The sequence below is a fragment of the Seriola lalandi genome, unplaced genomic scaffold, assembly GCF_002814215.2.
Source record: "Seriola lalandi dorsalis isolate HSWRI2012SDOR001 ecotype SW California unplaced genomic scaffold, Sedor1 jcf7180002054910, whole genome shotgun sequence".
NCBI lineage: Eukaryota > Metazoa > Chordata > Actinopteri > Carangiformes > Carangidae > Seriola > Seriola lalandi.
The window spans coordinates 1177125-1194046 of record NW_019525462.1 but is presented as its reverse complement, the minus strand read 5'-3'; the positions used below and the strand labels follow the sequence as shown (position 1 = coordinate 1194046).

The following is a 16922-nucleotide window of genomic DNA, read 5'->3' as shown; positions in this document are numbered from 1 at the left end:
CTGCTCATGATGAGTGTATATTACACAAATTGACAACTCACTTAAAAAAATAACCTGGGTTGCAATTATTCCTTTATTTTCTGTGAACTTTAATAACTTTTGTCATTAGTGAATGGGTACAATCAGCTCTCACCCGCTGGTCAAATGATTCTGCTCTCAGTCTGAATGGAGAGGCAACCTTGTCTACTGGCAATGTGAAAGGATTCAATTGCCTTTTTAGTGGGTTAACCTAAAAATCCTGTGTTTATGCACTTATTTTGGTATAAAAAGGGTAAAAGCGTGTGAGTATATTTATGCTTGGTCTAGAGAAGACTTCTGTCTGCTCTATACATACAGAGTTGACAGAAGTCTACAGACGTCTTGTACCTTTTGGCACTGCTGCCACATGATTGGCTTATTAGTTAATTGCATGAATAAGTTGGTGTACAGGTGTTCACAATAAAGTGCTTGGTGAGGGTATATCTTTCCAATATTCTAGGAGCATAAAGTAGGATTTGATAACAACCAGAATTGAAAAGTGAGATCTGAATTCATTGCTAAGTTGTAAACAATACCTGAACCTTACTGTGAGCAGGGACACCCGCTGCTGCTTTGAATGGAACCAGATTGCCTGGCCATTAGACAAAAATAGGTTTTATTTCAGTGTGTAACATGCATGTAACTGTTGCCTGCAAAGCACAGTGTGCATCTGTGTGAGTGTATCTGAAAGAAGGGTTACACTGGGTAATGGGCCTGGAGGCATTGAGAGCTGGTACCAAGGGCTAGAGCATAGACCTATAAGAATAGAGAAAATGAGAGAATTAGATGTGGAGGGGATGCTGGGAGGAATGAAAGGAGAAATAATGGCACAAGAAATTATTTTTTCCTTCCCCCACTTCTTTATCCCTCTCTACATCCCTCTGTCTCTTCCTCTCATTCACTCTCCTCCCTTTCGTCTCAGATTATTTTGTGTCGGACTGTTTCAGAGTTGCCCTCAGAGCTGCAGGATTTTGTTCATCGGAGGCGATGAGGAGAATAGCTCTTGCTTGATCATAACATGATTCTGTTTTACACATTGTCTCATAATCTAAGGACTGTTCTATTCTTACCTGTAAGATCATCCGTCTTCCACCTTCTTTACCTCTTTCTGCCTCTGTTCTCATCCATGGGTTCCTACTGCCAGACTGTCTCTGTCGATACATAATATGTGGTGTTGCAGCCACCTAGACACGCAAAGGCATTAAGGAAATCTATTTCACTTCATGCTGGCTGAAGAAAATTGGGTGTGATTGTGTCTTTTTGTACTTGTTTGTCTGTGTTCTTACGCCATATTGTTTTTGTGTATATTTACATGCCCACCTTGTTTAAATGTGGATTAGTATATGTGTGTTTGTGAGTTGTCAATATCAGGCTTTTGTTTGGTTGTATGGACTTGGTTTGTCAGCATCAATAAACTTTTCCCATGTGTGTCTGTCTGTATTTCAGGTCCAGCAAATTGATCGAGTGGTTGAAGTAGTGGACGAGGCTGTTAAAGGTATTTGGACACACAAGTTTGAGTGAATGAGCAGCAATGCACTGATCAACTAATTAATGAATGAGAGTCCTGTTATTATTGGAAGGGGAAATGAAGTTCTTGAGCGTCGGCTCCATGTGAATGATTTTCAGGCGTCTATCCACTTATTGACAGAATAAATTTATAGAGAGACTGAGAATGACTGGACTGTCAAAAGTAGGAATATATAACTATCATGTAGAAGAGTAGATACACAAATGAGGACTGTGATTTCAAAACATTTGATTCTGAGTCATAATTGACAGCAGTACCGTACCAGCTGTGGTGTTATTTGAACATTCACTGTTGTTCGAAGTGCAAACATCTACAAGATAGATAGATAGATACTTTATTTATCCCCTAGCGGAAATTCATGTGTCCATTAGCTCATTGTTGATAATAATAATAATAATAATAATAATAATAAAAATAGTTAACAATAAATAAACAATAATAATTAGATTAGTCCACTTCCTTTGGCTGAGGTGTTGTATAGCCTGATGGCAGTGGGAGCAAAGGATCTCCTGAACCTCCCTGTTCTGCAGCGCAGTGAGATGAGACGTTTGCTGCACCTGTAGCTGCCTCTCTGTCCTGCCAGAATGTTGTGGAGAAGGTGGTTGGTAATGTCCAAGATGGCCTCCGTCTTACATTGCATGCGTTTCTCCACAACAGTCCTGAGTGAGTCCAAGAGCCTTTCCTTGGTTTTAAAATTAGATATTCAATTCCAGGACAACTTGATTTGATCTCTGATTTAAAGGATGGTAAATTTCAACCATATGCACGTAAAAGTTATTTTGGACTACATTGCTCAGTAAGATTAGTGATTAGGACTGACGTGCATTTAAAAGCAAAGTCATCAGTGTTGTTTTCGGATCCTATCTGTCTTGCTGTCTGCGTAGCTTGTTAAGTAGTCTTCTCTGTCTGAGGGGCTCACAGCGAGACAGACTCACATGGCAGTGATTAGGTCATCCATTTAAACTGTTAGTGAACCACCGCACTTAGCTGTTTAATGAAGGTCAGAGAGAGTTTACAGTGTTAGAGTGTCCAGTCAAGCTGTCATACACCCCCAGCTGTTCTCTAATAAAGAACAGATTGAGTTTACCCTGTGCGTGTGTGTGTGTGTATGAGTGACTAGTTTTCACTGCAGGCCTCACTCTAATGAAGGACAGCTGAACTGAGGATTAATTTTACAATGTGTCATCAACCCTAAATCGTTTGGCTACACACACACACACACACACACACACACACACACACACACACACACACACACAGTGACTTTTATTCCCCCTTTCTTCTGTCTGATTTGCTCATTCTTTCCCTTTTCTTCCCTTTCCTTCTTCCACCCGTTCCTCAGAATCTTTTGATGTCTTCCCCTCCTCTTTTCGTCTTCCGTTCTCCCTTCCTTCCCTCCCATTTTCTTCCCTCCTTCGCCCCCTCCATGGAAACTAATTTCCCCAGTATCATTACAGTTCTTTATGACCTCGTATAAACTGAGAACTGTTATTTCAGCTCGGAGGCCTGGGCATAAACCTTTAAGCTAGGGGATTTGCCTGTTGTAATGGCTACTAAAATACTTACTTCAATGAACTGCTAATAGACGCACTTCTTTGCTGCACCAAAATTGCTTGCAGGTCTGTTTTCCACATGAGCACTGGTATGCTTTTATGAGCTCGGTTCTTGAGGTGAGAGGCTATCTATTCTGGCTCAAAAAGAACTTAACAACTGCCACTACATAAAGACTTCACTACTGTAAAAAGTGCGTCTATCTAACATAAAGCTCAAGGTGCTGCCTCTTGTAAATACCAGAGTGTGTTTTTATCCTGTAGTTATCTCAGGTTGGGTTGCTGAGCATACACACATCTCACACATTACAACCACTGCCTGCATAAGTGATTTGGTGGGTAGTGTTGTTACTGTTGTGACAGCTGTGCCAGATGTTGATTTTCTTGGCTGGTTTGGTTTTTATCATGTATTCCAAACCTACTGGCAGATCTGTAAAAAAAAAAAAAAAAATCAGTATTGACACATTGGTACACATCTTTTCAGGGTCACATAACCAGATTTTAGATCTCCTAGTGATGCTCAACAAACAAAATTAAGTGATTCTTTGAAGAGTAAAATACAGACAAAATAGATGTATACAAATTTTAATCAAGAAAGAAAATTATATAGAAGCCCACACAAAGGCTGGAAAACGTGTTATTCATGTTTTCAATCAGAAAGGAATGCCGACTTCCTCTTAAGTCTGATCTTTGCACCATTAATAAATATAGATAGCTCTTTCTTTATAGGGGAGTTTTTTATGTCTTTATCCCTTTATTGGCCTCCCAATATTGATCTTCTATCACTGAGATGATAGCCTCGGATGATACTGTTTCACCTGATATTCTTTTATCTTTTAGAAACAGTTTAGATTTACTGTGTGTGACATAGAAACGGGGGGCAGAAAAGGTTAGACAGGCTAATGTATCTACTTAGCTACAGATCAGAGGCTATATTGTATCCATATAACCTCATGATCCTTAATTCACCTGTATAAACAAACTGTTTGTGTGTGTCAGTACTGAAAAATAAAGCAGGAGTATGAAGAAGCTGCTGAACAGAAAGAGACTGTAAGACAGGTGGAAGCGGAAACGAAATGAAGAGCAGGTATAAGGAGACAAATTACTGCATTCGCAGGTATTGTAAGACATCGGAAGCTGTTCTGAACATTGTCTTTTAATGCTCAGTGACCTCCCACCTGGAAGTGACAAATGCAAGCTTTGTAGAGGAGCTCGTCATTGTCAAGCTTCAAAGCCCTGTGTATGGCTTTTAAAGGAAGTGTTCGAGATATTTGCATTATATTATACATTTTATGTGCATCTGAGATATTTCCCATCAAAATTAAGTCCACTGATGTTTGGCAAGAAATTTTTCCAAAGACATTTGTACATTTGTAGGATAAATGAAAAGCATTACACCCCTCCTGTCCTGTTCATCTGCCACCTCTGTCCCCTCTGTCTAATATACCCCCACCCCCTCGATCTTGCCTGCTGCTTTACAATCAAACCAGGGAGCACAACAAGACCCACCACTTATGAGACATCAGACACAGGTCAATAGGTCGTCCTTTTAGCTCCCTACCTCTATGATCCAACCATCCATCTGGCTATCCTGTACATCTTTCATCTTGTGATGTATTTTTTTCTATCATCATCCAACCATCTATCCATCAACCTTTCCATCCATCTATCCTTGCTTTCCCTTCCTCCCATTCCCTAGCATGTTATGATGGGCCCTTATGAGTGGATAGAAGGATTTATGTCGGTTTGTATTTATGGAGGAGAGAAAAGAACAAAGGAGAGAGAGATTGTAAAAAAACGTAGGGGGGAAAGGAGGAGAGCAGTCAGTAACAAGAAAATGTGGTATAGGGCGATGTGTGTCTCTTATGTCTATGTGGGGTTGCCCATCACAGCAGTTGGCCTCTCTAAACTCTGTAATTGAGATGACAAATAGAGCAGCGTTCTTCGGATTTCTTTAGCAACTCAAGTTAGCTATTTTATCTCTTGCTTCCCATTCATGGTCCCTCAGGCCCTGAAATTGAATTTGGCTTTGGGTACACTCCTGGAGTGATTCCATGCTGGTAGTGAGATTATTTTTTGAGTCTTCTGTGGCAGTCACATCAACAGGGGTCCTATGAAGTTTTAGAGGACAAAAAAAAGGGTATGTCGGGAACAACTATTTTCAAGTTTTATGAGAATGGTCAATCTCATAATTTGGAAAAACATCTGGAAATTCAGCAACGTACTAGTAATTGCTTTCTCCCGACAAGTCTGTGTATGCAATTAGATATCTGTGACTCTATTTTCCCACAGCTAAAACTATCAGAAACAAATGCACAATATCAACAATCTGGAAAAAATATGGAATTTCAAAACAGAATTTACCACAGTTCTTCACCAACAGGCCTGAGGTAAAGTTAATTACTGACATGCCTTTTTTTTTCAGCCAGTGAAGTTGCACATCTCCCAGATGTGAGTTTCAAGGTCCATTGTTCATCCCCAGCATGCTAGCCATTATGGTTAGGCCTGGTTTGTGATAGCCTGCCACTTTGTGCATTGTAAAAATCGGTTCCATGTTTTTTTTTTCATTTATAACCTTTAGTGACTGGTCAGCACTTGTTAGATATTTGATGTCATTCACAGCAGATAGGTTAGGTTCACATGCCCTTTATTGTGGTTGCATTCGGCTACTCAATGTTTTTACTATTATTAGGAAATAATGAAAAGTATAATCAAGGTTAAAAAGGCAACTCATTTTTAATCTAATATATATAATGTAGAAGAAAAGCTCTTGTAGACTCTGATTGAATGTGCATCTATTGAGCCATAATCATCTCTCTCATACAGTACATTTGTTTTAATGAACTTGTGATAAAATATTTAAAGCAGCAGTTGAGGAGCAGGTGGAACTGTGAAACTTAGCTGTTTAAAGAAAGTATTAATGTAAGGATGAACTGATTGATAAATCAAGAGATGGAGAGATAGTTACAGCGAGAAGAGTATTAGAGAACGCAATTTTAAATCCTTGTTTCATGACCAATGACACACAGACGGCTAGCTGGAGGGAAAAAATGGCTGAATGTGAATCCAAGTCCCAGCTGTTTTCCACGAGGGAAGTTTTCTCATCTTCTTGCTTGTACTGGGATATTACGACCAGTCACGCCTCACCAATTGGCTCTTTGTCCTCCTCTGGGGCAGATTGTCATTTTTATCTACCAATTGATAACCACGCTTCCTGCCCTGAGCCCACCCTCCCAGGAGACCCATGTAAAGCGGATGAAAACAGGAAGACAATTCCATCCCTCAGCGCCTCCATCGTCCACATCTCTAGCTGGTAGCCTATTAGACGGTTGGGAAGGAGAGACTACTGCATCCCATTTCCACACACCAAAGGCTGGACATCATGAGCTATTAGCTATTAGACTCAGCTATGGATTCTCATTTGCTTCCGTAACACAGTGATGTCCACTGAGTGATATTTTTACGATTACAGTAAAAGATGAAATAGCCATCTTTATTTTGAAGATCCCTTTTTCCTGCCAATCATTCATTACATCCACCACTATTATCATACTATGCTATATCATTCTTTAACTATCTTGGTAATATCAGAGGAGTTTACCTCAGCAAGAATATCATGTTCTTGCCCTCCTCCACACTTTGTGTATTCGCATTTGTTCTTAATTGATTTTAGGTGCGCCCGATGCCAGAGTTTGGCCTATTATGTCATTTCCTGCACAACTAGACCAGATAATTTCTATCTCCTATTACCACGTCTGTTCTGATATGCTGCTCTGCCTCTTTCTATGTCCTGTTCACACTACCATCATATTTATTAGATGAAAGAGGTTGAATGATGGCTTTTATTTGGCTGTCTGTAGGTGGATATTGCACAATGCAAAGCTGGCTTTCTATTTGGTATAATATTTGTGGGTGAGAGGATATATGTAATTATATTTGTGTGAGTGTGCTGTACGTTTAAATGTGTTATGATTATAGACTGAAATAAGAGGAAGTTATCAAATCATCCACACAGTGAACTTCTCTATTTGTCTGTTCTCTATCTATATCTTCTTTGAGTTGCTCAAAACAGTTTGAATAATCTTATCCAACTGTTTGCGCAGTTGTGGATAGGAATTCTGTTTTTTGTACTTTAAACAGTATGTTTAACTGTAATGTATTAATATTTAACATCGAAATGCTTATACTCTATCTGCGCACCCATCTGCACACAGGTCTGCATGATAGTGATAGTGATTTTGGTTTGAAAAGGACTATGTAGTGAAGTTATGTTTGTTGTTTTCAGGCCACTCAGTTCGTCTGTTGGGTCAGAAGAAAAATGGAGGCCGGAGGCTTGGTGGAGCTAGACTGGACCTTCCCAAGATCAGGAGGAACCCTCTCATTGAAATCATCTCCATTAACACTGGGTAGGACACAGACGCACAAACAGAAAACACGCCTCATGAAATATTCAGCTTTAACTGTGAACTCAATTTCACTGCTTCCCTGCCATTCTGGTTTAGTGTGTGTGTGTGCGTGTGTGTGTGTGTGCGCATGTGCGTGTGTGTGTGCATGCGTGCGTGTGTTCGTGCGCGCATGCCCTCTCCCTCTTTGCACAACCACTTAAACAGAGCCCCTCTGTGCTTCTAATTTTATCAATTTTACATGGTTTGCTTGAGATGTGTATATAGTGGGGTGTGTACGTGTGTGTGTGCACATAATGCTATTTATTCTTCAAACAGGTGTCTAGCCTTTTTTTCTCAGCTTCCATTTGACACAGTTACAGATAGACCTCCTTCCATCATCTCCTTCCATTTCTGTATTATCCTGTTACAGTTCTCTTATTTTGGCTGTTATGTCACTGGCAGTGAGTCTGTTTAAGAATGCTTCTGTTATGTGAGGTTTGTCTATATTTTACCATAAACAGCAATAACGAAAAATTTAGATAATATAGATAAATACTAAGGATGAATAGGTAGATAGGGTTGCCCATTTTCATGTGTATAGATAGAAAAGCACAAAGCTACACACACACACACACACACACACACACACACACACACACACACACACACACACACACACACACACTTTTATGGGCTAATTTCATGTTGTTTACAGATCTGTGTCTGTACTGGCCCATGTGCTGTATTCTCAGCGGGCTAGTTACAAAGGGTTACGACAGACTAATTCCACTGTGCTGGCCCTCAGCTGATGATGATCCATCAGTCATCCTCCTGCAGGTCTTCATGGTCTATAAATTAATGGCTCGGTGTACAAAGTGAAGAAGTAAACAACTTGTGGATCTGTAAGCCTACAGCTTTCTTTGTTTAAATAAATACTCATTTATTCTTGCAACCATTTCCTTTAGAGCCCTTTGACTTTTTAACTAGCTAAGAAAAAGAGCTTAAGCTGTCACTAATAACCATTAAGAAGTTGTAGACATTACATGATCAACAATACATCATCTCTTTGTTTGAGCCTGTTGTGTGCACATGTTACTGTCGGTGAGGGGGTTTCATCATTTTACTGGAATTTCCATTAGTGTTCTTGTACCGCTAATTGCAACAACATTCTTCCCCCTGTAACATAGTGACCCACTGACAAGAGGGCTGTGACCTCTTCTCTGGCCCTGACCTATTATTTATTACTAGGCAGAGTAGGCATTTTTATGATTATTTCGGGGATGATAGTAATGCAGCAGATACATTGTGTGTGACATTATCATACTTCACATTGTCGCAATAAATGTCATCCATTTATATTAGCCTTGAACACAGAGATTGCAAACGGTCATCCATTACACACAATCAGGTCCATTATATCAAAAATCTAGCTCTCATTATATTTTTGTCTACGTCACGTGTTTGACAACATCATGTTATGATTATTTTCTGAATTCATGTTTGTCCCAGCCTTAATTCAACAAAAGGCAGTGAGTGTTCTCCTAATGAGTTGACTCTGTTTTAGATGTTTGTTGTCTAAAGAGCTCGTTGGCCTTTATTCCTGGCTCAAGTTTCCTGGACTAGACTTCATCTATGACAGCTAGAAAAACAACCGCTTCTGTTTTACAGATAAACTGGCATTCGGGTGGACACTGAATTTGGCGTGTTTAAAAAGACAAAACTGGAGGCCTGTGACTAAAAGAAAAAGCAAAATTTTGGTACAACTGCCACTGTGTACTCAGGTTGGCCATCATCCACATAGAACACTCACTCTTTCACTGCCTCTGTGTGCCTTTTTGATAATTGTTGATAAATGGATCTCGGTCTCTCTCAGTCTCTCTATCACTCTGTCTTGCATTTTTGTATGTCTCCCATTTTTTATTTCTTCCGTGTTGTGGTATGTATGTGCAGATGTCAGTCCCCTGCCATCCTTCCTCCAGCAGGGGGTCTATATTCGATCCAGATGAACTTGCCCTTGTTTTTCCAAATGGGGCGGACTGGCTACAAATAAATCCCTTTGTTTTTACTCTTTCAACTGGAACTCTTTTAGGAGGCTCGGGGATTACATGAATATGTTGACCGGGTGAATTGGCTGTTGACAAATCTCTCCCAAATAGCAGTGTTGTTACTGAAAATCCAAGCTTTATGTGTGCTTTTGTGTGAATCGGTCAGTCATTAGTGTCACTAATTTGACATGGCTCTCTTAATATGTGTGTGTGTGTGTGTGTGTGTGTGTGTGTGTGTGTGTGTGTGTCATGCGTGTGTGTGTGTGTGTGCGCGCGCACTCGGCGTTTTGGAAAGGAGAATGCGTCCTTTATGCACTCTGTTTTTAGATGATCTGTTTTAAATATTCCTCTGAGGTAGTAGTGACATCATTGGTGACATTTGTCAGCTGATGAAACAGAGGGATCTTTGTCTGACACACACATGAACAACATCAGTTGCAGTTGTTCTCCAGACTGCCTCTGTGTCAGATGAGAACATCTGAAACTATTAATTTTTAGTGTGTGTGAGAGTGTGTGTGGCCTTTAATGTTTGTTGCCAGTTTTTCTGTGTGTGTGGACATGTGGGATGCATTCATTTAAGCTCGCTCTCTCTCTCTCTCCCTGTGTTTTCTTGCCAAATGTCAAGTTGGTGTCATGGAGTGCTTCCACAGGTTATCGGCAGTTCCTTGAAAAATCCTAAATGTCAAATAATCTTTAGGTCTTAAAATAACATTCTCAAGTTAATAGATTTTTCCCTACAATATAGTGCATTCAGAAAATTCAATTTTTTCACATTTTGTTATGTTGCAGCCTTGTGTTAATATAAAAGAAACTTTCTTTCATCATCATTTTACACTCAATACCCCTTAATGATGAAGCAAAAACAGAATTTTAGAAATTTTTTGCGACTTTATTAAAAATTGAAAACTGAAATATCACATTGTCACAGGTATTCTGACTCTTTGCTATGACACTTAAGCTCAGGTGCATCCCATTTCTCTTGATCATCTTTGAGTAGTTTCTACGCCTTCATATGCCTCTGGGAAATTCAGCTGATTGGACAGGATTTGGAAAGGCACACACCTGTCTATATAAGGTCTCACAACTGATGATGAACATCAAAGCAAAAACCAAGCGGAGGAGGGAGAAACTTCCTGTAGAGCTCAGAGACAGGATTGTGTCGAGGCACAGATCTGGAGAACGCCACAAAAAAAAATCTGCTGTATATAAGGTCCCCAAGAGTACAGTGTCCTCCATAATTCTTAGATGGAAGAAGTGTGGAACAACCAGAACTCTACCTACAGCTGGCCGCTCAGCCAAGCTGAGCAATTAGGGTAGAAAGGCCTCGGTAACAGAAGTAACCAAGACTCCAACACTTTGGCTGAGCTTCAGAGATCCTGTGTGGAGATGGGATAAATCAGAAAGACTACAAGTTCTAAGGATCGTGTCTGGTTTCCTCCAGACATGACACTGAGAATTGAAGCCAAACAGTTCAATCTTGGTTTCATCAGACCAGAGAATCTTGTTGTTTCCCACAGTCTGAGAGTCCTTCAGATTCTTTATTTTTTTTCTTTTTCAAACCTTCACTGAAGAGAGGTTTCGGTCTGGCTACTCTGCCATAAAGCCCAGTTCAGTGGAGTGCTGCAGTGATAGTTGTCCTTCTGGAAGTCTCCACACACGATCTCTGGAGCTCAGTCAAAGACCATCAGGTTCTTGGTCTCCTCTGTTGACAAGGCCCAACAGCCAGTGTAAATGGATGGGGAGCCACTCAGACAGCATCCTCTCAGTAGGGCAGGTTAGGGCACCTGTGTGGACTTGTGGGAGACACTGTGAAACAGAGGATAACATTGCTTCCTGGTGGTAAAATTATCACCAGAAATCATGCAGATACCATAAAGTACATTTTCTCCCAAAACAAAGCCCTATAACCTTTATCCACTTTGGCTTCTGTAAACCATAATCATCCATAATATTCAAATTCATTCTTAAATAAAACCCATTTACTCATTTCAAATTACTCTACGCAGTGATTTAATCTGGGTCTAGCAGATGAGCCTATTCTTCCATTCCCTTCACTTTATTAGTGCAAATCCTCACAACAGCCTGGCATAGTGTTTCACCTGGGATTACCTATGAAAATTTAATTTCACGTTCAAATTGATTCACAATATTAGTTTCATTAAGTTGCATATTAATTTCATTTGTACCTATTAAAAGCCAAATTAGATTGACTTTTTTTCCACCAAGTTAATTTTATCCCCATCAGAAAATAAATTCATCGTAGTCCAGCTAGTCCTCAAATGCCCTCTGGCTTTGTATTAAAGGAACATTGTCAGGTTTCTCCTGGGCCATTAGCACAGTGATTTTGAGTCCTCTTTACTTGACACATTAATGAGCCAAAGCTGTGATTGCTACTTTGAAGGTTCAGTCCAAAAGCAGCATGTTGCATCATTGTTGATATCAGATAACAGTTTTGTTTCAATACAGTAATATTTTGTTTGCTTCTTGCAGTCACAGTTTGATTCATTCAATTACTTGCAGACACAGTCAGCGTTACGGTCATATTACAGATGTGAAGAACAATTATTGAATGATGTAAATAGCAAATACAAAGTTTTAATACACTGTGAAATATAATGTGTATTATATATTTTAGGATGATATAGTTTTATAATGAAATTTGGCTGCAGATGTGTGCCGATGTCCAGGCAGTTGTTTTTGAATAGGTCTTAATTTGAGTAAAAATCAATGACATTCAATCCATTTAAACATAATTAATGTCAGTAACATAATATTTGTAATATGTTGCAATTGTTGAACAAATTTGGTCTATAAGACAAAGGTAAATTCATCCAATCTTGTTTTTGAAATAATTAATGTTTGATGAAATATCAAACATTAATTTTCACCACCCTGAATAGACATCCAAACAACATAATAACTCTATCCTCCCTGCAAACATGAATATGAGGAAAGTTAACAGGCCACTTAAGACGAAGTGGCACAAAAGTTGCTGAAATCAAACCGAATCATTCACAGCCAAGGTTTTTCAGGAAGTTAAACAGCTTTTGATAAAGGTAAACCTCTAAACCTTGTGGAAGTTTGGATTTGCAACAATACGACAGAAAGCTTTTTCAAATATTGTGTGTATGCATATTGAATGCTCAGTGAGAGAGGTGAAGCAGTGGAGGGAATAGTAGTTGATGAATGAGAAGCATAAAAGAGAGAAATACTTGAAATACATAAAGTGTTTTTCAACATGGGACTCAAATCAGATGTGGTTGCAATGAATTCCACCCTACTCTTACTTCGTGTTGTTGACTCTGATGCTGCTGCTAGGCTTGTACTCTGTAATTGTCTTATGATCCAGTCACCAGCGTTTAGTTTTGGATGGTTTCTTACGTTATTCCTTCCTTTGCTTCTTTATGCAAACAGATAAGCCTGAGGGCAGAGTTCATTTTTTATACTGTCTTAAACTGGAAAAAGACTTCTTGTCTCTCTAATGCTCTGTTTTGTGTCCCAGTTTTAGCATGCTTGACACTAGCAGCGAAGTTGTTCATGTATGTGTGTGTGTGTTAGTATAGCCCTAGGCTATACTAACAGTCCCTTCTTGCTCTGTGTATATCTATGTGTGCGTGCTTGTGTGTGTGTGTGTGTGTGTGTGTGTTTTGTCGTCAGCAACAGTAAAAGCCCTTCTGTGAGCAGGTTGAATCGTGATGCTTCAGCATCATAAACAAGGAATTTACAGCCACTCAGCCAGAATGGGTCATTAAACGTGTGTGTGTATTTGTTGATGTGTCTGATTGTGTGAACCTTTGCTATTAGACTTCAGGCATTAAAAATACGCCCTTTGTTCCACTGTTACAGCTCATTTCAATTCATTTCATTGTCTGTCTCTTCCATGTTTTCTATTTAGTCACATTTGTGGCAGTCGTAATCTCTGTTATTGTTATTACAATGTGCCAAAGTCAGGTGTTAATGACCCTCTGCTGTAACCTCAAACCAACAACCAACCCATATCCTCCATGCAGGCAGGTAGACAGGAAGACACTGAGGGAATAGGGAGTGGAAGTAGGCTTCCTGAGGTTTGAGAGCTCTCACAAACAAACATGTGAAGAAATGCTGGAAGGCCTTCTGCTGCCTTGATGTTTGATTGCTGTGCTGGCAGCTCGTATATCACAACAGATAGGGAGAAGTTGAATTAATATTGATATGGAGGCTTGCACTACTGTTAAAATGTGTAACTCTCACACCGTAGTGAAAGTTATGTTCAGTGTCTATGGTAATGCATATTACAAATATTTGTCATTTGCAAACCTATACAATTTGAATATGATTTTTTTTGTACCCATCAAGGCTGAGCAGTTAATTGAAATATTATTAAAATCACAAATATGACCAAGTGCAATATCCAAATCACAGGAGCTGCAGTTTTTTTGATAAACGTAAAATGTGTCACAACATACCATAAAGAAAGCAGCGTGTTGCTACAGAGATGCCCCAGCCTACAAATCATATTCTCCAGATGTAAAGGAACATGCTTGTTTGGTATGAGACCCAACAAAAATCAAATCATCATTTTTATAATTTTTTCAGTGAAAATTAAATGCAAAAAATGACCACTCCAACTGAAATCTTGACTCCTATTGCAATCGTGAGAGCTGCTGAAATAATTTTTAATTAATTTTTAATGATATGTATATATGTGTGTGTGTGTGTGTGTGTGTGTGTGTGTGTGTGTATTTTGCATATCATTCAGCCCTAGTACCGATTATACGATACTGTGAAAATACTGTTTCCTTTTGTTGATATTTTCCTCTGCCACAGCCTGCTCATAATTCTCCTTCAAATGCTTGTGGGGTTAAGCTTATGATAGATCGACAAATAGAGATGCTGACATTTCTTGAAGAGAAGCAAACATTGAAGGATTTAGTACATTATAAATTTCAACTGTCTTGATTTTTGTCATGGAGGGGTGGAAATTTCTTGTTCTGAGTTACTGGCCTCACCCATCCAGGGAGTATAAAAGATAACCTTGGAGCCCATACACTATTTCATCCTCTTTCCTTTGTTCAGCTCCTTCTATTCAGTTCCTCCTGTTTTCTTTTTTCACCTTCTGACACTAATAGTAACATATTTATCTACTTAACAGAAAGCTAATTTAATCTGGCCATTAAGCCATGCTGAATATTGCATGATGCCATTGTTGGAGTTTTGAATGGATATTTAATACCTTTTAAACATGAATGTTTTGGATGCTTCACTCAAGATACATAGTATTTAATCTTTTTTGTGTGTTATTTTCTATTCTATTTTTTCTGTGGTTGGCTGCACTCATTTGAACAAGGATTTGAACCGGCTACTAGCTCATTTCTCATAGACCTTTATCCCTGCCAAATCCTTGATTTCTACAATCAATAAGAATCACGCGCGCACACACACACACTATGTAAGCAAAGCTGACAGAGACAGAGTGAAAAGTGTCTCCTGTGTTTGTGTGTTAGCGTGCACTGTGAATTTGTTTATGTTAGCCGACAGACCTTTAGTGTGTTAGCTGCTTGTTTCCTGTGATTTGAGTCTGGGTGCCACAACTTCTCCATCCACCCTTCAGGCCGACACAGTGGAATAATAGGTCTTATCAACTGACCTTTACATAGATTTTTGTTAACTATTGTGCCCAAGGTGTACTGTTCACAGCCAGCTGAGGGAAAAGTAAATCTAGGGTCCCAGACGTCTAGATGCACAGAAAAACAATAAGCCTCAGCGCAAGCAGGGGCAGGGTTAGGAGTTGGCTGTGAAGCCATAACCACAACAGCAAGGCCTGCATGTCTGAGTTAGACATATTACCTTGAAAAAAGAGGTTGAAATAATAGTATTTTATTACTCCTGTTCTTGAACTGATGTGTCTTATCAGTTCATTATCTAAATACAGGCAGAAATTGCGTACTTTATTGATTCTATTTTAAATTGGCATAGAAAATGAAGAATAGTGAGTGAATAGTGGGCTGCGGCCTGCTGCTGCAAAATTACTGCAGCCAGGGAAATGTCATGAAGTTGCAGTTGCACAACCCTGCAGAGTGCCTTTAATTTGAAAAGATGGATAAGGTGGGGACACGTGGTGTTACCTGGCTGAGGCAATAGGGCTAGAAAGAGGAGAAACGGAGAGAAAAGTAGATTTAACTGTAGATTTTTCATAGATATTCACTCCAACCTCTGACGTACTACGTGTGCGCACAACCCAGATACAATGAAACTTGTGATAGTTGGACTGGCCATCAGACATACTGGGACAAATCCCATTGGGCTGCCACAACAGTGGGCCGGTTGACCGTCAAAAAATCCATAAAGTTTTAATGGCCATGTTGTGTCTCTCATTCAGGGTGCACATGCCTGTGCAGTGTGCATGGTCTGGGACTGAGTTCTCTTCCACAACACCCTGAAAACTAAAACATCAACAACATACAGTATACACTGACTTGCCTGTCCCCTCTTCATGCTTTCTGTTATCTCTATCTCCCTGACAGCCTTTTGTTTACTACAGAAAAATTGAATCTCTTCTTTGTTCTCTCTTCACAACACCACATCCTTTTCCTGCATTTCCAAACTGTCGCATCCTGTTAACTTTCCAATTTATAACCATTGTTCAGTACTCACTAGTCTTATATTGACTATTATCATGCAGGCACTTTTTTATGCTTTTCAGAAGGCGAATGACAGTCTTCAGCACCTGATAGTAGTGCTTCACTTTCTCTGCTCCAATCTGCTGCTGGTTTCTTTTCTTAGTTTGGAGATCAGTCGAATTCAGCACATTGTGTTTCTGATGCCAGAGGTCTTGTCATGGCAGGGTAAAAAAGACATAGCACAGCTCATTGGTGACATACCTTGTATTAAAGAAAATCACTAAAGAATTGTAGTGTCAGGATAAGAGTAGAGGAGCCATTTCTGCAGATAAAAGCTTGAAGCTTGAAAGAGAAAGTGGAATGTGGTGCAGAGAGGCAGAGGGAGAGAGATGGGAAGTCATTAGCTGGGTTAAAAGCAAATTGAATCAGGCCCACTGTATGTGCTCTTTTGTAAATTTCTCTGGCAATTGCAGTGAGGAAGTGAATAAAGCCTAAGAGAATAAGGAGGCAGTTTTTGCATGAGATGCTGCAGAGAGGCGCACAAGCAAGTCATCCCTTTTTCCTCTTTTGACTACATACACACTAACAATCGCAGCAGGCATATCTGCCCCAGCTTGAGACTTCTCATTCAGACTGTAATATCCACCAGTGGGGTTCATGCGATATTCACTACAGACACTGATGAGTGATGAATTAAAAATGCTGAACAGGCTCAGTTGATTCTGATTTTGTATCAAAATGGCAAGAGGCAAGTATCTTTGAAAGAGAGTTGTTGGGGCATGGATGGCAGGAGAGTC

At 39.6% G+C, this 16922-nt stretch overlaps 1 protein-coding gene across 1 annotated transcript in view; it reads left to right on the top strand.

The window, feature by feature from the left end:
- Window positions 1–726: 726 nt before the first annotated feature.
- The window catches only part of cdkal1 (CDK5 regulatory subunit associated protein 1-like 1), a 151114-nt gene continuing 134918 nt past the window's right edge, over window positions 727–16922 (top strand). Inside the window, exons 1-3 of the mRNA XM_023430727.2 lie at window positions 727–751; window positions 1424–1513; window positions 7382–7502. Coding sequence (XP_023286495.1) covers window positions 727–751; window positions 1424–1513; window positions 7382–7502 — 236 coding nt within the window. The remainder of the gene's footprint in view (window positions 752–1423; window positions 1514–7381; window positions 7503–16922) is intronic.